The sequence below is a fragment of the Peromyscus californicus genome, unplaced genomic scaffold (assembly GCF_007827085.1).
Source record: "Peromyscus californicus insignis strain IS unplaced genomic scaffold, ASM782708v3 Scaffold_21__1_contigs__length_65335640, whole genome shotgun sequence".
Classification (NCBI taxonomy): domain Eukaryota; kingdom Metazoa; phylum Chordata; class Mammalia; order Rodentia; family Cricetidae; genus Peromyscus; species Peromyscus californicus.
In genome coordinates this window covers 43,100,810-43,123,119 of record NW_026294514.1, presented here as the reverse complement: position 1 = coordinate 43,123,119, position 22,310 = coordinate 43,100,810, and the positions used below count along the sequence as shown (strand labels likewise).

General features: G+C 48.9%; 1 protein-coding gene and 1 long non-coding RNA gene across 8 annotated transcripts in view; one reads left to right on the top strand and one right to left on the bottom strand.

Annotated features, from left to right (window-relative positions):
- Mtcl1 (microtubule crosslinking factor 1) overlaps positions 1 to 18,363 on the bottom strand; it is a 120,531-nt gene extending 102,168 nt beyond the window's left edge. For 5 of the 7 annotated variants that reach the window (XM_052750190.1, XM_052750192.1, XM_052750191.1 and 2 more), the window contains exons 1-3: positions 17,230 to 18,363; positions 6,956 to 7,180; positions 4,745 to 4,903 (exon numbers count right to left, since the gene is read on the bottom strand). In XM_052750190.1, the coding sequence (XP_052606150.1) occupies positions 4,745 to 4,903; positions 6,956 to 7,180; positions 17,230 to 18,261 (1,416 nt within the window). In that variant the 5' untranslated portion in view covers positions 18,262 to 18,363. The remainder of the gene's footprint in view (positions 1 to 4,744; positions 4,904 to 6,955; positions 7,181 to 17,229) is intronic. The other 2 variants (XM_052750195.1, XM_052750196.1) reach the window with 1 other exon arrangement.
- Positions 18,364 to 19,093: 730 nt separating this feature from the next.
- Positions 19,094 to 21,809, top strand: LOC128117365 (uncharacterized). Its single transcript, XR_008220798.1, has 2 exons — positions 19,094 to 19,929; positions 20,105 to 21,809. It is a non-coding gene; the product is annotated as an uncharacterized LOC128117365 (long non-coding RNA).
- Positions 21,810 to 22,310: the final 501 nt, after the last annotated feature.

Genomic DNA, 22,310 nt, shown 5'->3' with positions numbered 1-22,310 from the left:
GCATCAAACCTTTACATTTGTACACTGAATGTATAAAATGTTCTCCCCAACCCCATGGGTTACAGGCCAAGTTTTAAAACCTCACTCTAATGGAATTACATGAAAATCTCCACCCAGACTTAGAGTAGCCCTGGTCTCTCAAGCACACAGAAACACAGTATCCAACCATTCATTTACTAAGCACCAACCCCGCAATGATGTCACATCCAGGGTCTGGAAGGCAGCCTGCACAAGCCCTCTGGCTTCTAGAGGCTCCTGTGACTCCTATAAAATAAAATATACGGGGCCGCTTGTTTGAACCAAGCTCCCGCCACAGGCTCAGTGAGCCAGAGCAAAGCCCAGTAAAATTCTCCAGCTAAAGTTCCACACACCACCCTCCAGCTGCGTGCCTACCCGACCGTCGGAGAAACCAGGAGACACAGAACAGTCAAATAACACGGGCAAGCCAGTTCCCACTGATGATGTGACAATGCCCTCTACGCGACCGTTCATAGGACAGTCACCCGAACGCCACCCACCAGGCTTCTTCCCTAGTCTTCTCTTTCCCTGTCCCTATGCCACAAAACCCACATATCTCTATCCTTAGAAATTGCCAACGAGGGGCTGGAAAGATGGCTCAGTGGTTAAGAGCACTGGCTGCTCTTCCAGAGGTCCTGGGTTCAATTCCCAGTGCTCACATGGCAGCTCACAACTGTCTGTAACTCCTGACACCTTCACATGGACATATATGCAGGCAAAAAAAAAAAAAAAAAAAAAAAAAACCAGTGTACATAAAATACATATAAATAAATTATCTTTAAAAAAAAAAAGAAATCGCCAACTAATTTGGCTACTTATTTGGACACTATTGAAGAATGAAAAAACATAAGGGTGGCCATCTTGGAAAAGTGGAAGCTAGCCAGGCCTGGTGGTTCATGCCTTTAATGCCAGCATTTGGGAAGCAGAGGCAGGTGGATCTCTGTGAGTTCGAGACCAACCTGGTCTACAGAGCGAGCTCTAGGACAGCCAGGGCTAGGCAGAGGAACCCTGTCTCAAAAAGAAAAAAGCAAAAGTGGAAGCTAGGCTGAGTTCACCCACTTTTACTTTCTGACATACTGTGGCAGCTCTATACAGAAACAACACCGAGGAGTCCAGGACAAGTACATGCTTGAACTCTGCAGCGGGGCAAAGGGTCTGCTTCCCGGGTGCAGGGACCGTGAGTGAGCAATCACAGAAAGCAACCAGGAGACCAGGCCAAGCAGGTCAGCCCTCCTGCCTTCCCATCTATCAACGGAACGGAGAAAGTGAGCTTCCCATGCCTTCCCATCTATCAATGGAGAAAGTGAGCTTCCCATGACCCACCTGCTTTCATTTAAAAAGGACCAGAGGGGAAAGTCCTTTGTCACCCTTTTGACAGCCCTTCCCCATCTCCAGTCTGCATCCTGGGTGGGGGAAGGAAGGCAGGGAGAGACAGAGTGAAGGCCAGTTAGTGAGTACAGGTCCCCTGTGTCACGCCAGGAAGTCAAACAACGGAGCGCCCAGGCAGGTTTGTTGAAGACTGAAGAGATACTGTCAGAACTCCGGGAGTGCACATGGTCACCCACATCTTCGCCCAAAATATCGGTCAAGTACGACAGAAGAAAACCATTTCGAAAGAAGTTAAAACTCACTCATGTAACATAAAACCACCCATTTCAAGTGTAAGTCAATAGCATTTGGTACATTCACATGTGGTATAAAACTGCCACCTGTCTGCTTGGGTCCAAAACATACCCATCCCTCCCCAAGGCAATTCCAAACCCATCTGCCGACAGCTGGCCCTTCCTTATCATAACTACTGGAAACCATTCACCTGACTACAAAATGTTTGCAAAGCCAATGGTCACTGGAAAAGCAGAACCGAGCCCAGAGCGGGCGGCAAGTCACTGACGACAGGGGTGAGAGGTGGTGACTGTTACCGCCCAAAGCCCCAGGAACTACAGGACCCTAGGAGAGGCAGGAGGAGGCGTACAGTAGTAGGAAATGTTTGGGTTTGCTGGTGTCTACCAGGCCCCCGAAACAGGAAAACCATGGAGCTTTATGGAAGGACCACAACAGCAGGGCCGCTCGGGTCCTCTGAGGCCAGGCGGCTTCACACAAGGACTCTGTTATTCATGGGCAGGAAAAGCCCTTGCCATTTTAGGTCACCGTGCATCCATTTACAAAGTGTCACAGGTGAACAGTGAAGAGCCAACTCAACTGTGTGTGTTTTTAGCTTTTGTGACAAGAATCCATCTATGGAGACAATAGCTGGCATTTCCCTGCAGTCTCTCCCCCACCACCTTGGGACCCTACGTCCCCTGGCTCCGTCATTCTCTTCGTCCAGTACCCTCTGCCATGTCTAACTCTCCTGAGACTCTTGTCTGTTACACAATCCTTTACCAGTGTGGTATAAAAATATCGTCCCACCGGACTGACTGCAGCTCTGGGGGTGAAATGCTTATTCCATCTCAACGGAGCCGCCCCTCTGCATCATGTTAACCCACAGGGAGGGGCTGATCCCTCCACTTCACTCCACTGCCTGAGCCAGCATGGGGCTCCAAGACGACCCCTGCTTCCTCTAGTTTTTCTTCTTGTGTCAAAAACAACAGCAGTCATTTCTTCCTCCCAAGGAATCCAAGTCTTACACAATCCATCTAAACATATGCAGACTCATCCCTTGCTTAAAATATATATGTAGTCGGTCTTCTGCATCCGTGTGATCCACACTGGCAGATTCAACCAACCAGGGGTATAAAACAGTCCACAAAAAAATACTGCTGTCACCATGATTATGTAGACTAGATTTTTATGATTCATCCCTAAACAACATTAACGAAATAACTATTTTTATAGTGGCTATATTGTTAGACATTATGAATAGTGTAGAAATGATTTGAAGTATGTAGATGTGTTCACGTTCTATCAAAAGACTACCATTTCTATGTAAGAGACTTGAGCATCTGTGGACTTCAGTTCCTGTGGGCATCCTGGAACTTCCTGGTATCACATATACATACATACATATATTTTTATACATATGTGTGTACATGTGTTACCTACATGTATACAACTAGAATATGTGTAGTTACATCTATCCAGATCAATCGTATAAAATATACTTCTGAATTATTGTCTATGCACACTGGTAGGTAGGGCTCGACCTATAAATCAGCACAGTTTCAGAAATATTAAGACCAAAGGAAAAGCAGGCAGTAAAAGGTACCAATGACAGTGAATGAGGCAAAAGATCCATCATTAGAGGGCAAACTCCCCCAGCCTGGGGATGAACCAGGCAGCAGTTAAGAGGTGTGCTGCACTCATGATGAATATAATCTTTCAGAAGCCAGCCTCCTGGGCTGTGAAGCCTCGCAGCGCCAGCATCCTTATCCCCAGCAAGCCGTGATCGCCACAGCTTGGTATTCCCATCTCTATGTTCATTCCCTCACTCAGCATGTGTCAGGCACCCATCCAGGCTCAAGGATCCCACAGCGAACCAGACAGACAAGCCCCTGCCCCGTTCAACAGAACTCTCATTACAGAGGGGCATTAGTGAAAAAACCGGACAGATGGGAAAAAAAGAAACCGTGAGCAAAGGCGGTTGGGGATACAAGAGATGGCAACATCATTGCTTTGCTGTGGTCTGTGCTCTGCAAAAAAACCTTGGGCACCCGGGGGGGACTAGAGCGTACGTGCATGTCTCCATCCCCAGAGCTCAGCACCCAGCCTGAACAAGGTGTGGTGCCGGACATTCGGGTGGGAATGACTGCACGAAACAAGAAATGTACCCAGAAGACATGAACTGCTAGATGAGGCTCTTAGCAGGTCATATGGCAGCTTGAACCAGCCTTCCCCAGTATTTTTTCACTTCATCAGTATGCAGGGTGTTTTTCCAAGAAAACACTCAGCTTCAATCTTACGCCAAAGTCAAAAAGAAAGTCGTCAGGATTTACATTGCCATATGCAAATGAAATATTTTTTTTCTAGACAACTTTGCTAGAATAATCACTCTGTAACATTCGAAAATATCTATACCTATATATAGATATCTATGTTGAATCATATTGGCTGAATAATATATAGATATGTGTGTGCAAAAGAGCATATTTCCAGAAGGTTTTGTTGTTGTTATTTTGAGACAGGTTCTTACTATGTAGCCTTGGATGGCCCGGGAGCTGGCTATGTAGATCAGACTGGCCTTGAACTCATAGATATCTGCCTGCATCAGCCTCCCAAGTGCTGAGTTTAAAAGGCATGAGCCACCACACCCAGCTGTTTATAGAGTTTTGATAGACAAACAGAATATACTCCCCAGCTCATTGGAAGAGAAAAAAATTCAGGGGCGGGGGAGTTAGTGTTTAATTCGGTAATAATACACTGCACTTGGACACACTGAAGGGATTAATGGCCAGCTCACTTAATAGAAACGACAGGAAATGAATTTAGGGTTCCAAAGCCTTTTATGTAAAAGGCCAGATAGCAAATATTTTTGGCTTTGCAAGCAACCTACAGCCTTGGTTACATAATCTCCTTTGCAGCTGTGTGTTTATGTGACTTGTTTTTTATTTGTCTACAATGAGAAAAAAAAATATACACATATACATACATACATATACCTTTTCCTCAGCTCCTGAGCCAAATAGCCTTCCACTGTTTATTGACTCCTGTCTTCCGACCCAAAAATGAGATGTTAAGGCGTCCCTAGTTCCTAAGAAACCCAAATAGTATCCCCGTGTTTCTTCATTACCTCTTTGAATCTCTCCAGCTCATTCTGGAGGGCCTGTCTGGATATCTCCACCTCGATCATCTGCTGCCGGAGAGTTTCATTGTCGTCTTCTGCCTTAGCACGCTTCTCCTCCACAGTCTCCAGTTCGTGGTGCAATCTGACAGACACGTCTTTGGCGACCTGCATTGGACACACGGGGATAATCATCAGGATACGCGAAGTCTGGGGGGAGGGTGGGGATGCTAAGGGAATATTCAGACAACCTCAGAGGAAGAATCATTAGCTTAGTCACAGCAAGAATGCAGGAAATAGGTGACAGACCTACATTTAACAGAAGAAAGTACTACAAGCTGAGCATCCCTGACCTAAACAAAAATCAAACATCTGAAATGCTCTAAAACCTGAACCCCTTTCAGACATAAATACTTTGAATAACAAATACAGTCTTAATGTTTCTATTGCTGTGATAAAATAAAAAACACTGTGACCAAAAGCAGCTTGGGGAGGAAAGGGTTTATTTCATTTACAATCCCACATTACAGGGCAGGAACTCAAGGCAGGAACCTGGAGGCAGGAGCTGAAGTGGAGGCCATGGAGGGGTGCTGCTTACTGGCTTGTTCCCCATGGCTTGCTCAGCCTGCTTTCATATACCACCCAGGGATGGCACTACCCGCAATGGGCTGGGCCCATCATCAATCAAGAAAAGGTCCCGCAGGTTTGCCTATAAGGCCCGTCTTACGGAGGCGTTTTCTCAATTGAGATGCGTCCAGCTTGTGTCAAGTTGACAAAACACTAGGCAGCACAGATACTCAGTGTATACTTTAAAACATGAAACTACATTATAAAGGAGAAGATGGCTTTCATAATGACAAAGCCACCCTGGACAGGGCTGTTTCCTCAGGGTGGATCAGCAATAATGCCAGTTCTCCTGGCATGCATATGCTTCCTGTCAATCAAATCAATAGTAAACCTAAAACCACCTGGCAGTGGTGGCGCATAGCCAGGCAGTGGTGGTGAATGCCTTTAATCCCAGCACTCAGGAGGCAGAGGAGGGAGGATCTCTGTGAGTTCAAGGCCAGCCTTATCTACAGAGTGAGTTCCAGGACAGGCTCCAAATCTACACAAAGAAACCCTTTCTTGAAAAACCAAAAAACTAAAACCAATAAAAAATAAGAATTCTCTATGAGTAGATGGTCCATACAGTCAAGTTTTTAAAGATGTCTTCTGTGGCTCTTGTGTGGTTAAAACCTTGCAATGTTCAAAGCAATTAAACTCTTTTACTTCCTTTTTTTAAAGTATTATTTATTTTATGTGTATGAGTGTTTTGCCTGCATGTTTTACATTGCAGTGCCCATGGAGGCCAGGAGCTAATGCCAGATTCCCTAGAACTGGAATTGTAGATGGTTGTAAGTCACCAACCATGTGAGTACTGGGAATGGAACCCAGGTCCTCTGCAAGAGCACCCAGTGCTCTTAACTCTTGAGTCTTCTCTCCAGCCCAAAGCTCCTTTACTTTCTAACAGCAAGTGAGGAAAGACTGTAAGACAACTATAAATCAGCCAGGCGGTGGTGGCGCATGCCTTTAGTCCCAGCACTCAGGAGGCAGAGGCAGGCGGATCTCCGTGAGTTCAAGGCCAGCCTGGGCTCCAGAGTGAGTTCCAGGAAAGGCTCCAAAGCTACACAGAGAAACCCTGTCTCAGGGGGAAAAAAAAAAAAAAAAAAGACAACTATAAATCACCCTTTCTCACACTGACTGGCATTCCATTAGTGGTTGGTAATTGACAGAAGCGAGGATTATTCCTGACATAAGGAAAGCCAGATGAGACTTCACACTCTCAGAACTTGAGACGTTCTGTATAATCTGCATCTAGATAAATGATTGGATGATGAGGTCATGACAGCTTTGCAGTCCATAGAATGAGCTCAGTCCCACCTTTAACCGTGGTTTTCATTCTTTCTCGATCTCTTTAAAATATTTAATTTCATTTTATGTGTTGAGGTATTTGCCTACATATGTCTGTATGCCACATTCATTTCTGGTGCCCTCTGAGACCAGAAGAGGGCACTGTATGTTATGGGACCGAGGTTACAGATGTTTGTGAACCACCATGTGGATGCTGGGAACTGATCCAGGTCCTCTGCAAGAGCGGTAGGTAAGACATATTGGGTGGGTGGGTGTCTGGAGTTACCGCTTCAGATTTCTAGGAATGGGATGCCGAGGGAGCTCACTCACCTTCAAGTCTTGCTCCAGGCTTCTGATAAGTTCCCCGTCCACCTGCCCTGTTTCCGCCACTTTCAGACTTTTCTGCTCAGCCTTCCTGAGTCGGTACTGTAGGATCCTGCAGTTCTTGTTAGCACGGTCCAGCTCTCTCCGGAGCTCCTGCAGCTGATAACCGTCCTCTTCTAGATAGCTGTCCCTCATCTCTTCCATCTCTGCACGGAGTTCATCCAGCTCGTCCTAGGAATCCAGACACCGCAGGTGAGTCAGACCCTAGCAGGAGCTAGCTAGAAGGATATAGCTCTCTCCATCCATGCGCCCACCCCGCTCCACCCATCACACTAAATGTCAAATGCCCACACGGACCCATCAGCTTGTGGCCATGCCAGATAAAACAGCAAGGGACCAGTGGAAATTCTCACATGAAATGATAATGTCACCAAGTACTCTTCTGAACTAAAAATCTAAAACACAATCACCATGACTCCTTACAGCTTCTAGAATTTACTCTGTTTCCCTTTATTTCCTTATATAACCAGAAGTGGAACCAGCTTTGCAAACAACTAAGCCTTCAGATTGAAGCCAAAGGCACAATTTAGGTACTAAGGCAAGCCAGACAGACCTTCTCCCTTCGATGGACATAAAGTTTAGTAGGATAATAACTGCTGATGGCCTTGGAATTACAGCAATCCTGTGGATGTCTCTGAAATCCTATTCTACAATACAAATGTCAGCACTCAATGATTATCTAATGAGAAGCATTTTCCACTATTTCAAATATACACTGAGTTCAGTTTTGTTTTGTTTTCCTAAATCTCCTATCCTGCATTTCCCATAATTCCTGTTTTTACTATCTCTGAATGCAAACACATTACATAAAATGATCGGGCCCACTATTCTACACGGAGCTCTGGCCTTGGGCCCCTACACAGATCAGTCTGAATATCAAAATGAAATCATACTCTTTCCCATGCCACCAAACAAAACTGTGTTGTTATGTGACCTTCGGAAAAATCAGGATGTCCCTCCCAAACAGGCCAGTCTCAATGCCATGGTAACAAACTCCCTGGTGCTCTCATCTACATCGGGAGGAGAGTAACCTGCAGTAACCCGAGCAGAAGCTGCTATTTTCCTCGGGTTCCGTCTCCGTGGTCCCGTCTTGCAGTCACTCCGAAACACCCAATCTACTCTCTGTTCTTTGTTTCTGCTTCCTTCAGTCTTTCTGTCTATAAAATCAGCCTCAGCGCGAGGAACTCTAGAGTCTCAGGAATGAGGTGAGCTTGATTCTAGAATTGCAAATAAAACCATTTCCTCATCCGAGGCTTCGCCCCTGGCTCCCAGCTTCCCTCCCACCCTACAGTCCACACTCCAGGAAGTATTATCATCATCTCAGGGGATGACTGACTCTCCTCCCAGGCTCCCAAATCCCAATCCTAATTCAGGTTTGGGCCTCAATCCCAAACATAAACAAATCCTTCCAAGGCTCCAAGCTTCCTAGCAGGCCTCGAAATCCCTCGGAGGCCTATTCTACAGCTTTGTAAATTCAATGACTCCAACCACCACCAAACCCTTCAGGACTTCATTTCTTTCTCAAAGTCCTGTCCAACACCCCTTCCCACCACACTGGGCCTCGGGGCTCCTCAGGGCCTGTAGGCCTCACCCGCCTTTCCTCCCTTCTAGAAATGTTCCAACCTAGATCCACCAGAAGGTGTAAGGTACATGGGTTAGGGCCCCCTGACCAGCCCTGGGGCGTCTGTCTCTGTCTCTCTCTTGTCTCCTTCTATCATCATTTAGTATTATAGATTTTTCTTTCATGTTTTTCAACCTACCCTGAAAGTGAGCTTTGAAGGCCTGAAACCTTGTCCACTGGCCCTTACCCAGGGCAGCATAAGGCTCACAGCGGGCTCTCAGAAAAACATTCGTGAGATGAACACACAGGAACATCATCACGTAGAAAAGACCGAATCTTCTAGACAACAACGGAACTCAAACCTTACTGCAGCAGTGCATTGCTCTGATCTTGAGGCCTAGTCAAGAAACATCCCCACCCCACGCCGCCTCAAACCAGTAATTGTGGTACAGTATACGGAATACACATTCTTTCGAATATGAAACATTTCAAGAAAGAGCAATCTAGGAAGAACATTAAGGAACGCATTCTAGAAATTTTCATAATTTGTTCAATATTTGGTGATTCAAATGCCTACAGAGTAAGAGAAAGAAGCACTCGGTTACTCCTATTTATTTTCTGCAATTAATACTGAGGCTCAAGAAAAATAGGAAACTCTCACCCACCCACACTTGAATGCCCTCAATAGCCCTCTTTTGCCCTGCTATTCAGTTTGTTCCAGGGTTCTGGGGGAGTGTGTGTGTGTGTGGGGGGGGGGGGGGTTCTCACCACCCTCCCTAATCCTGATTTGTTCTTAAAACGGGATTTTCTTACAATAAAGGACACGTTTCCCAACATCTGAGCCTTGGTTTGACAAGACCCTGAACAGAAAGAAATATCCTTAAAAAAAACGAGATTATCTTGGGTAAAGATGAGGTAAAGGAAACACGAGGAAATACCGGTGGGCATGCTTGGAGGAGGAGGGCTCTCCAGTCAACCTCAGCTACACACAAGGGTTTCAGAACACAAATGTGGGAGCCCATCCCCCTAATCCGAGCTTGCAGTTTCCTACTATCCTGATCAACAGGATCCCTGTGGTTTGCCGGCCAGCTAATCTAACCAGTGAGTTCCGGGTTCAATAACAAAATAATAAAGTGAAGATCAATTGTCAACCTTCTGGCATCCACAGGAACACACATACATGTATATGCCTGCCTGAACACACCCATGCAGTGCACACAAAAAAATACTACATACACATACAGAGAGAGAGAGAGAGAGAGAGAGAGAGAGAGAGAGAGAAACCTTCACCCACTTTCTAATGCTCAAAAAAAAACCCTCACCCTCTTATAGAATATCTTATGTGAACATTGAAAATATCACTATAAATCTAAACTATTCTGCTGGGTGTGGTGGTACACGCCTTTAATCCCACTGCTCAGGAGGGCAGCAGTGGAAGGGCCACAGTCGACATCAGGGGTTTTCAACCTGTGGGTCATGACCTCTTTAGGTTTGTCTAAAACCATTGGAAACACAGACATTTGCATTATGATTCATAACCCTAGCAAAAGGACAATTATGAAGTGGCAATGAAAATAATTTTATGGTTGGGGGGGTCAGCACCACATGAGGAACGGTAGGTATTAAGGGGTCGCAGCCTTAGGAAGGCTGAGAACCACTGGTCTACATAGTGAGTCCAGTCTTGAAAAGTGACTGCAAGACGGGACCACAAACAAACAAACAAACAAGACCAAGGCATTAATGCCTGGAATTACCTGTTCTGTCCTTTAAATGCTGTACACATAACAAGATAGAAGAGACAGTTCTCCGATCTAAAAATGTCCCTTAGTTTGCCCACGTTACAACGAGGGAACTTTGTCCGCCCTACTGCTGGCTCTGCCTGAGACATGAGGAAATAGCCATTACTAGCTACAAACAGTCTCAGATGCTCCTTGATCTCTGTGAAGGAAAATCCCTGGAAAGAAGCTGTGTCTGGTGTGAACAAAACTCCTTGAAGGAGGCTGTGTCCGCATAGACTGGTGGACGGACAGGCTGGAGTTTCAGTACTGTGGGGAGATCAGGATTTTGTAGGTTCAGAGGCTGACTAATTTATCTTGGGCCAGTGCTTGCCTTTTAGGACAGCCATTCTGTACCTGAACTAACACCTCATGATAATAAAGAAAATCCCTCTTACAGCTATTAACAGAGCAGTAGCTTGTGCCAAACCAAGAGCTAAGCACCCTGGGCCTATAGAGATGCCCAATCGCTGTACCTGCCTCTCTGGTACACCCACCAGTGCGTTTTTAAGTTGCCTTCCATAGGACTTTCTTTGTGCTGTGAAACTATAAAAACCTGGTGAAACTGCTTTCACGTTGGAACATGGAATTTGGAGTAACCCAAATCTGTGCTCCTGGGCCATGGTCATTCAAAATGGCTCCAGGACAAACTATTTCTTATTCCCTTTAAGGGGAGTGCAGTGATTTTTTTTTTTTTTTATGCTGACACCTCCAAATCACTGAACAGGCCATATGTAAACAGATAATTTTATTCTGGGCACAAATAACTACCAACATGAGTAGAACTGAAAACTATAGAAAGACCAGAATTATTTTTCATTTCAGTCACTGTTTCTATAACCTCAGATTTTACATAAGTTTCTGAAACAGAAGGCACCCTATATTATGAACTTTACCCTCATGGCTAACCCTAAAATAAACCTCCATTTTTAGAGACAAAGAAAACAAACTGAGGTGAGGCCCTGTAATCTCTGTCTCAGAGCTAATGAAAGAGAGAGTTGACTGCCAAGATGGCCGTCTACTACCACAGACACTCCAGCTTCTAGTAAATACAACAAATTAGCTGTTACAAGCAGGGCAGACGAACAGTAACAAACCTACAATTGTACTTTTTAAAAACCCAACACCCATGTAAACTAAGAAAAGTTGCCTGGCATTTAGAGCCTGAGCGTGGATGGCACACATCCACATCCATTAGAGCAGCAACTGGTACTCAAGAAAACCCGGCAGCAGCTAGGAGAGATGCAAAGATTCTCATTCCCAAAGCCAGGAACCTGAGAGTTCAAATGTCTTCCTGCCATAGCAGGCCTGTTTCAAAGGCAAACTGAGGCTGGTGTTTCAACTCTTTCCATGGCCTGGAAAGATGTGATCTTCAGGTCTAGTGAAAGTCAGTTACCACAGAGAGCATCAGCCGCTTGAAACACAAAAGGAATGATTACTTGGACCAGGGTCATGGTTTGTGGATTGTGATTTTTTCAAACTAACACGACATCACATCAACTTACTGAGGACATGCTAAACTTCAGAAGACAGTGTGTTCCTGACCATTAAGGCGTCTGTCATTTTTTTTAATTTTTAAGAATATCAAACACAGCAGAACATGCAGTATTTCTGGCAGATATAATTTCGATACAGTAAGTAAAGGGGAAAATGCTGATGTGCCCCCTGCCACATTTCTTTCTTTTATTAGGATCTACTATTATTTTTATTTGTGTGTATGTACCTGCATGAATTTATGTGAACCACGTGTGTGCAGTTGCCCTCAGAGGACAGACAGCAAGGAATCTGTGGTGAGCCGCCCTGTGGGTGCTGGAAATGGAACCCAGGTCCTCTGCAAGAGCAGTAAATGCTCTCAATCACTGAGACAGCTCTCCAGCACCCTGATGGCCTTTTACACACAGGATTTATAAGGGAGATGGGGGAAACACTGTCCTTAATCAATAGGGTTTTGTTTTTAGCATTAGACTGTTTGGGTATATTTAAATATTAGGTCATAATCTCATGGAAAAACTATTCTAGTTTGTAACAATGTTTTTATGACATAGTTTGATGTGTAAAAAAAAATTACATTGTATTTATTCTTGGGGGGGTACACACCACATACTCAAGGAAGTCAAGAGAATTAACTTTCAGAAATTGGTTCTCTCTCCTTCCACCAGGTGGGTGGCAGGCATCAAACCCAGCTTTGGCAACAACGGTGATTACCTACTAAGCCACCTCCCTGCCCATTAACTATATTTTTAAAATATTGTATAAAAAATGGATTCTTGAGGTTGTGGGAAGCTGTCCAACGTTTCCCCCGGCTGCAGAGAACGAATCAAGACATCAAATTGGAAGAGATTTGGATACCATGTGTGCAGGCGAGTAAAACAACAATTTCATCCACAAAAACCAAATCCAGGGTTTCTTGGTATAATTAACCAAAACTCTAGCTCATACTAACGATTATGTTCAAATCTCATTCAATCAAAGATTAATGGCATATATGCATGAAAACGCCATAATAAAATCCATCCATCACTTTGTACCTGAACTTAAAGATTAGTAACTATTCCTAATAATTCCTTGTAAACAGACCTATTGGGGACACTCACGGTCCTTTGGTTACTGTTGCAATAGTCTCCTCTTCTGGGAGTTTAAGGCAGAAACTGCTGTCTTTTGTCATAGAGGAATAATCCGCCTCATTTCCTTTGGGACAATGGAAATGTTCTGTGCAGAGGACCAGCTGTAGCTGAGCAGGCCCAGGGACTGCTACTATTGTTTACCAAGTGACAGTCCGGCCAGCAGCTGAGTGGCTACTGTCCCGGACCACAACATCTTGCCACCTAAGATTAGCATATTGATGCTTTCATGGCTGAATAAAGAATGCCTATATGAAGCAGAATGTCGGCAAAGAATAAAGAATACTATCCATGTTAACAAACCCCCTCCCCCAAAGAAAAAGGATGGGGGGGAGGGGGGAGGGAGGAAGAAGGAGCTGACCCTCCAGAGGCTAAGATGCCAGTTCCTGTCCACACCAGCACCCCTCCCCTGGGCCATGCTGAGCACCTGCCACCCAGCCAGCCAAATGTCAGCCTGAAACTAAAAATCTCCCCAAAACCTGCAGGATGTTCTCAGTGGACAGGGGTTCAATTCACATCACCGCCCCCAAACCTGAAACCTCAATGATCTCTCTTAAGAAATCACTCCTTCCAAGAAGCCAGTTCTCTGCTCTCATTTTCTTGCAAGTAAAAGTGATTCCTAGAAAATGACTGAGAAAGCAGAGCAGAGAGCCTCAGCTCTTCCTACCCTAACACTGGGCCACCACGCAGGACATCGGGATGGAGTGTCCCCCGTCCAGGGGCAGGTTGTGAGTCCACCACAGTAATAAGTAAGACTGCTTAAGAGCATTTTCGAAACCCGCCCATGAACTCGGTGACTACCTCGTGAAAAGCCCGTGGAAATGGAAGGCATAATTAATATGTTGACAATGAGCGGCCCTGCTTGTCTGATTGTCCCAGGGCACTCAAGCAAAATGCCAGGCAGGGAGGAACCAAGCCAGTGTTTTGTGAAGTCTCTCCTCAGCATTAAGAAACTTGTCTAGGTTTGTCTAAGAAAGACCCAAAGGCGCTGGATACCTATGCTGGCCTTAATTTCTGCATATTATCTGTGAGTTCATCAGGGGTCAAAGGACACCCCAGGTGTGTTTCTGCTTGTATTTTCGTGCAAAGGCAAGCCACCTGGACTGAGGCATTCTGCTTTTTCCCATCTAATTATCTAGTGCCCTTTGCAGAAAAAACAGACATATAGGGTCAGAGATGACCCTACACGCTCCACACAGCAGAAGAGAAAACATGTATTAAACCAAGACATGCTCTTTCAAGTTCCTTACCAACAAGACATCCTCTAAGAATGTGGGCCTTATTTACTTATTCCAGACACATCAGTCAATTCTGAAAGTTCTGCACCGCAATGTAACAACAGCTCTCTCTCTCAGAAAATAATGCAAAGGCTGGGTGGTGGTGGCGCACGCCTTTAATCCCAGCACTCAGGAGGCAGAGCCAGGCAGATCTCTGTGAGTTTGAGGCCAGCCTGGGCTACAGAGTGAGTTCCAGGAAAGGCTCCAAAGCTACACAGAGAAACCCTGTCTCAAAAAAAAAGAGAAAAAAAGAAAGAAAAGAATGTAATACTTCGATGAGTCATAACCATCCAGAACCTACACACATAAAATCTCTGCACAAAATTTCTTATTAGAGAACACTGGTGTGGACAGATGCTGTGACCTCAGGAGCTCTGTGCAACAAGAACACATTACTCTACCATGGTGGGGAGGAGGAGGACAAGGTACCCCAGTGTGGCATCAGTAAACAAAAGGAAAAATTAAGTTTATATTGTACACATTCCAGCTGCAAAAAACCGAATGACTATGGCCCACACCTCATGAGGTCACTGCTGCACCGTCCAACCAATTTCTATGCAAGGGGGCAGGCTCACGGATTGTAGGGAAGTCCATTAGGATTCTTATTCTTTTGAAAACTGAACTACTGTACCATAAGCTTCTGAAGGACCCAGCATATACATGGCATACAGACACAGGCAATTATTCTGGCTTCCTGCTGTCCTTCAGACCCCTTCTAACCAGTTCTTCCCCCTGCTGTCCAAGGAAAGGCTGAAGGATGGACTCCACAGGCTCAGTGAACAGACGGCCAGGACACTTGCTCCCTGGGAAGCCGCACTGAACATTTCTTGCAAATCAAATGTTACCAGTGGGATTTCTGTGGCCCTTCAAACACAGGCCAGTGAGACATGCTCATTATGGGCCTTTCACCTGAGAAGAAAACAGAGGTCCCCTGGGAAAAAGCTTAAAATAATAAATAAATAGCTCTGAGGCACTGCATGGTATACGCCAGCTCTGCTGGCAAGTGGGGTGCAGCCTGGTATGCAGGCGCTGGAGAGCACCACTGGAGAAAAGGGAGCACCGCTTTTTTGACAGGGTAACCCTGGGCAAGACGCAAGTGTCGGACAGCTAGCTAGCATCCTGCCTGTGGAACTGGACTTGTTGTGATAAACATACCAGCAGCAGCAGGGTCTGGAGGGTGCAGGGCCGTAGTATAGCTCTTGCTTAGCATGTTGGAGGGGGTCCCCCCAGTTCTACACCTACCATGATGGGGTGTGGAGGATGTGGGCAAAATCCAGTCCATGTTGTGAAGGTCCAGTGACACGTCCGAGCCACATAAATCAGACTCCCAGGTCAGACAGCTGCTTTCATCCACTGGGGATCTAATCATGTGTTTAAAATCAAGGAAGCAGGCAAGGCAAATAAAGCGGTTACCCAAGAATTAACTTAGAAATGAGGTCTAAGTCGCCTGCTGGAAGATCCAGGATGCTGTGACAGACAGTTTCTTTAAAGAAAACTCTATTTTCTGCTGCTCAGCAGTTTTAATTTGGATGCCTGTGATCTGATCAGAACTACTGCAGGTCATAGGCCGTGGGTTAAGTTTACAGCTGGGGCTCGCTTTCTCACCCTGCGGGACCTTGTGCTCACTAGGCATCTGCACAGTGCTGCCTACTTTCACGAGAGCCCCACACCACATGGCTAGCTGCCTTTTCTTGTCCACACCTTTGCAATGCACTCTGCTATCTATTACATAAGAGCCAGGGACAAATGCAAATACCTTACTGGAAGCGTCCTGAAGTGCTCAGTTCTGGCTTCTGCCTGCCTTGCTTCGCATATGATAACCTAACCACTGGACTCAGGAGTAACTTCTGATTTGGGTTCAGAGGACCCAGAGTGAAGGCGTTAATTCCAGCTTGAACTGTACATTTCACTACCCTCACCTTGAAAACCTGAACCTCCGTCCCAGCCTCAATCAGGCAGGTTCAACACCTGCTAACAAATCACACCACCCACTGGATACAGCAGGGGCCGCCTGGCTCTGCGGAGAACCTTCAACAACATCTTAACAGAGGAGTGAAGAGATTTACACTCTTGGAGTAATTTCCTGACCTGAGGATTACCACAAACTAGGTCACTTTCACTACCACCCCCCTTTTGTCTTCTCTTACCAAATCACCCCAGCTGTCTTTAACTCACCGCCCCCCCAACACTGTATAAACCCTCTGCTCTGCAGGCCAGCCCTGGAGAGAAGGTGGAGGCTGATTGCTTATCTACCCCATCTATCCCATATCCCAAGGCTAACATGACAAGACCATGGCTAGCAGGCCCCATTGGATAACACTCGGGAGTGTGAGAGGCTGCAGTTCCTTGGAAAGAGCCAGGGTGTCCTTTTCTGACACAGGTTTTGAAAACCTCCTTGTGGTCACTTACAAAGGGCTGCTCCCAAAAATATTACTGTCCCGGAACACAGGCCACAAGTTCAAAGCGTTTCTTCCGAATTTAAAAGGTGTTTATCACTAAAAAGGACCAGCCCCCTCTGCTATACCCCGAAGACTTCGAGGAGAGCAGGTAAGGGGCCCAGCTTTTTCTGAACTCATAGGAGGAGCTGCGGGTAAGTCTGGCACCTGGAAACCATACCACACACAAAGGCACGTGTAGGGTCACAGCTGGGCATCTAGATAACCCTCAACAGGTGACAATATAGGAGTCAATGCACTCAAAACGACTTAGAGCCACCCAAAAGGCATCGGCGAAGAAGACACGCAAGACTTCTAAAAAAAAAAAAAAAGAGCAAAGAGCAAAAACAAAAACAAAAACAAAACAGACCTACAGGTCCTCTCACAAGTTTGGGGTTAAGTTACCAGAACCTAGTGGATTTGGGGAGCAGTGGGGGTGCAAAGAAGAAGAGGTAAGGTGTTAATGAGCTCCCCGCCCACCCACCCAGACTGGGCAGCCAGAGGATCCGGGGTCGGCCTCCGAGACACCTGCCACCCCAGAGGCCACTCACCTTGAGGTAGTCATTTTCCGACCGCAGTTCCTCCATCTCCCTCAGCAACTCTTCTTCCTCAGCCACCACCAGGAGCCGGGGCTGCTCGCCCAAGTTAGGCTCCCTGGGAGTCCCGAGAATCGTCCGCTCCGGTGGCGTTCGGCCCCCAACATCCTCCACCGAACCGGGTCCCGGGGACCCTGAGGGGGCCCCGCCTGGGCTGCTTCGGCCCCCGAGACCGGCACCAGCGACAGGGGGCGCCGTGAGCAGCGCGGGGGACTCAGGGCTGCCCGGCGGCGGCCCGCGGGCTCCGGAGGTCTGGGTGGGTGCTCCGCGCAGGGGCTCCCGGTCACTGGAACCGGTACCCGACTCGGCGTCGCTGCTGGCGGCGGGGAGCAGACGCTGCTCATCAGACAAGGGTTCGGAGGCGCAGTCGGAGAGATCCGAGCTGCTGTCCGTGTGGCTGATACGCGAGCCGGCCACCGAGGTCACCGAGAGGGTCACGGCGGGGACCCGGGCGACGGGAGCCGGGGGCCCGACGGTGCGAGCTGGAGGAGTCCCGGGGCTGCGCTTGGCTTTGCGGCCCTTCGCGACGGCAGGCGGCGGCTCGGCCCCAGCCGGCCTCCCGACCCGGGACAGGGGTTCCGCGGGCCCCGCGCGCGCCGCCCTCCTGGTCCCCGGGGCGGCCTTGGCGCCACCCGCCGACCTGGCTCCGGCGCCCGGCGGCGGCTTGTCCTTCGCGCCGGGGACTACGCCGCTGCGTCGGGAGAGGCGGCCGGCTGCGGCCGGGGGCCCGGGCGACGGCGGCGCCTTCCCGGCGAGGTTGGGCGAGCGAGGAGCGGCGGGAGTCGGGGCACGGGCCGCAGAGGGGGTGGCCGTGGCGGGCCGCGTGTGCAGATCCTTGAGGAAAGGTCTGGCGGGCGAGGGTGCGCGGTGCAGCCGCCTCCTCTCGGCCAGCGGGTGCAGGTGATGGTGGCGGTGATGCTGGCCGGCTGGCTGCGGCTTGGAGTCCGCGGCGCCGCCGCCGCCCGCGGGGCCGTTCAGTGTCTCCATGGCCCGGGCGGCGGCCGCGATCCGCGGCTCAGGCGGCAGATGCTCCGGGCGGCGGCGGCGGCGCTGGCGGTGGCGTGCAGCCTCCCCGCGCGCCGGGTCATCACTGACCCCCTGCCCCGCCCGGCGTGCGCCCCGCGCTCCCGCCGTCCCCCTCCCCCTCCCTCGGCAGACCCGGGGGGGAGTTGCTCTCCCCTCGCTCAGGTCAACGGGCGCTCGGCTTCTCCTCCTGGTACGGCCGCGGCGGCCGTTCGCATCCCTTGCACCGTGCGAGCGTGCGGAGCTCTGGGGCAGCCGCGGCCCTGGCACAAAAAAAAAAAACAAAAAAACAAAAAAAAAACACTTGTCTGGCGGCGGCGGCGGCGGCGGCGGCGGAGGCGCGCGCCGGGCTCCTGCGTTCCGCTCCCCGCCCACTGCCAGTCCGCGGGGGACCGGCAGCCACGGCTTCTGCCCGGCGGCTCAGGCGGAGAGAAGCTGCACGCGCGTTCCCCCCCACCCCGCTCCGTCCCGAGCCCCGGCGCGCACGCCCCGCCCCCTGCCCGCCAGCCAGCCGGGCAGGGGGCGGGGCGGGCTGGAGGGCGGGGCCGGGGCTCGGGGGGGGGGGGGACGCCGAGCCCGCGTGCCCACGCGCCCTCGCCTCCAAAGACCACTCTTTGCCTTTGGATATACTGGGGACACCACCCAGAGCCGGCTAGGGAGGGAAGGCGCTGGGGTGAAGGGAGGGAAGAGGGCGAGCGAGCATCGGCCACTTGGGGACACTGAAGGTGCGAGCGGTGTGGAGGGCCCCTCTGCAGTGGGTGCCAGCTTTCTCTCCTTTCGGCCCAGCCCCCCCCCCCCCCCCCCCGTCCTTCTCCTGCCTTCCCTCATCAGTTCGCTCCCCAGAGCTTCTTTAAGGATCCCTGGGTACCGGATGCAGCGTCAAGCCCGGCACAGCGCTCCACAGTTGGCAGCCCCAGTGGCCTGGGCAGCTCCGAGAGGGAGTAACCGCTGTAGAAATAGGAGAAGAGAGCGGTTCGCAAAGCTTGGGGTCTGAAAGGGAGCTCACATTTATAGTTCCTGCGGCCTGGAGCCAGGCGCTGCTGATGCACGCTTTATCGTCCTAGTAACAATCCCGAATTGGAAACCCTGTCTTCAGAGTGAGACACGGGCGGGCGCGAGGAGGTGAAGCGGCTTGTCTGAACTCCGTGGCTGAGCCGGGATTCAAACCCAGGGCTGCAGGGGTCTCGGCCAGATACATTCGCCTTAGAGCACCAAGGAACCTGAGTACCGTCTCCGCCCCTCCGTGGGCGAGACGCTTGACCTTGTGAGTCTCGGATTCCTTCCTCACCTGTAGAATCAGAGAATGAAGATTTAATTTAATCTGGATGTGTTCCGACTAAATGAGGAAATAGGAGAAAAGTGCTTTTGACAGATAGTGAGCGTGGTTCATGTCCCAGGCTTTGCATGGGCAATGATAGATGTACCGAGGACAAGCTTAAATCATCCTTTCTCTAGCCTTGGCGTTTGGGAAACAGGGGGAATCCTGTGTTTTCCTGAAAGGGGCCAGTCCACAGCGCGGCGTATGGAGGGCAAGGCTTAGAGCTAAGGCTGTGGAGGGGAGAGGGGAGGATGCTGAGCCTGATTCATCTTTGCTGAGGAAGAACCCGGAGCAGCAGGATGAGACAGAAGGAGGTGAGTGGGGCAGCTGTGGCATAAAGAGAAGAAAGAAGGAGTGGACAGACTTGGAAATGTTAAAGAAAAACTGTACTCCAAAGTCTGTAATCTTAACGATATAATGGCCCTACTTAGCCGGAACTGTCCGAAGCTGCAGGAGAAACTGACTTTTTTTTTTTTTTTTTTTTTTAAGTATAAATCCGGAAAGTCATGCTCGGGGAAGATACCATGTCTTGGGGCTTAAGCTCAGACCCTATTGACACCTCCTCCACTCTGCTGCACTTACAGGCCTGGACTTTCCGAATCGCTTTTCTGGAAATCTTTTGAAAGGGAGACTCACAAAATATAATCCGTACTGAGTAGCCTTTGAGTCGTATTCCTGAGTTGGTTCGATTGTGGGCCAGCAGAGAGACTAGAGGCCGGCCGGCCGCCACGCTTGATTAACCGTGTCCACTAGAGGGCGCTCCAGTGTCCCCCTTCAGTACCAAAGTGGCCACTCCAGTCCCTTGCAGGTGACCTAGAACTCCCACATTCCTGAAGAATTACGTTCAGGACTCTAAGCACAGCATGCCACCTCTTCAGACTATACACAGTCACGCAAAAATCCACCCAAAAGCGTTGTCTTCCAAAAAACTCCGCAAGGCTGGTCCCCAACTTCCTTTTCCTTTAGAGAGGACAGGTTAGGGTGGTGGATGCTGCTGCACCTGGCCTGGGGCATTAGGTAATGCTTTGTTTTCCTGTTTTCTGTGAGTTGAAAGAGTCAGGTGGTTGTGGGGCTGCTGAGATGGCTCGCTGGAAACAAGTGTTTGCAGGGCAAGCCTGTGGACTGGAGTTCCAAGCCCCGCCCCCAGGTAAAAAGCAGAGCACGTCTGTGGTCTCCTTTAACTCCTGGAGGGAAGATCTGGTAGATAGATCCCAGGAGCTCACTGGCCAGCCAGCCAAGCAGAAACAAATGTGCTCTGGGGGCTCAAGAAAGTGAAGCAGAGAGAGAGAGGAAGACAACTGCCCTCCATACATACGTGTGCATCATGGGATGCACACTATACATACAACACCACACACACACACACACACACACACACACACACACACACACACACACGGTTCTGCCGCCTGTGGGCAAGAAAAAAGTCGACTGTTATTTGAAAAGAGATTTTTTTTTTCTGTTATCAAATTAGTCTAAAGATTCATGATTTATAATTTAAAGGAAACTTAAATTCCTCATTCTGTAGAACAACCACCAAACAAGATGTGCCTGTGCCTGGTTGGTCCCTTTGCCCTCAGATGTAGACCTTTCCTCAGCCCCCCATGTGGAAGTGATGAACCAGACTGCCTCCATCTTAGGCTTTAAAGCCATCTTATAGTAAAGACAAATTAGGTTCGTTCCTGTTTGTGATTAAATCTGTTTCTCAAGGATCAGGAACCCTATGCTCCACCTGTAACCTTAACTACAAAAAGTCCTGTACTGCCTGTTCCAGGAAACAGCAACCATGACTTTGTTTCAGAAAGTTGTTATAACTGGGGGTTGGGGATTTAGCTCAGCGGTAGAGCACTTGCCTAGCAAGTGCAAGGCCCTGGGTTCAGTCCTCAGCTGGGGGCTGGGGGGAGGTAAAGTTGTTATAACTGGCTTGCAACCCTACTCTTGTTTCAAAAGCTTGTTTATGACCACCTGTTGTTACGATCACCTTGCAATCATGTTTTGTTTCAGGAGGTCGTTAGGACTAACTTGTTATGTTCTGCTCCTGTAACCCAGCCTGTTTTGCACACCAAACCCCCCATTTGGAAACCCCCTACTCCTGAGCCATGAAAACCCTGTCTTCCTCTCATCTGACGCTGACCTCTTGAACCCTGCCTTAGGGGGAAGGCACTCGGTGTGCACAAATAAAAAGCTTGCTTTACTTCATGGCTGGCTTTAATTAATTTGCCCATGATGATTTGGGTCGGATTAATTTCCTCGAACCTTTGGGCGTAACAGAAGGTGGCCAGCACAAGAGTGGTCTTGCAGGCTTCTGCCATTGTGGACTGGGTTCGGACAGGGGCCCGCTGTCAGGAGATTGGAGTGGGCCAGGAAGAGAGGAAGCAGGTACTAGGCTCTGTTCTCAGCCTCAGGTGGCCTCTCCAGCAGGGGCCAGTCTGAGTGGCATTCTGAGTTATCTGGCTGTCCCTGGGTGATCTGCGTCTTCTGGTAACTGTCCCATCACCTGATGAAGGAGATTCTGGCCTGAATTCTGTGCTCGCCCATCTCTGCACCTCTTCAGTGCCTCCGTTTTGACTCCGGGTTCCTTTGCCATCTCCGTGGCCGACTGTGCATGGGAACCATGCTGTCTCTGGAGTATGCACTCCAGGGGTCAATTTTTCTTCCTCGGCAGAGACTGACGTGAAGTTCTTTGAAGTCGTGC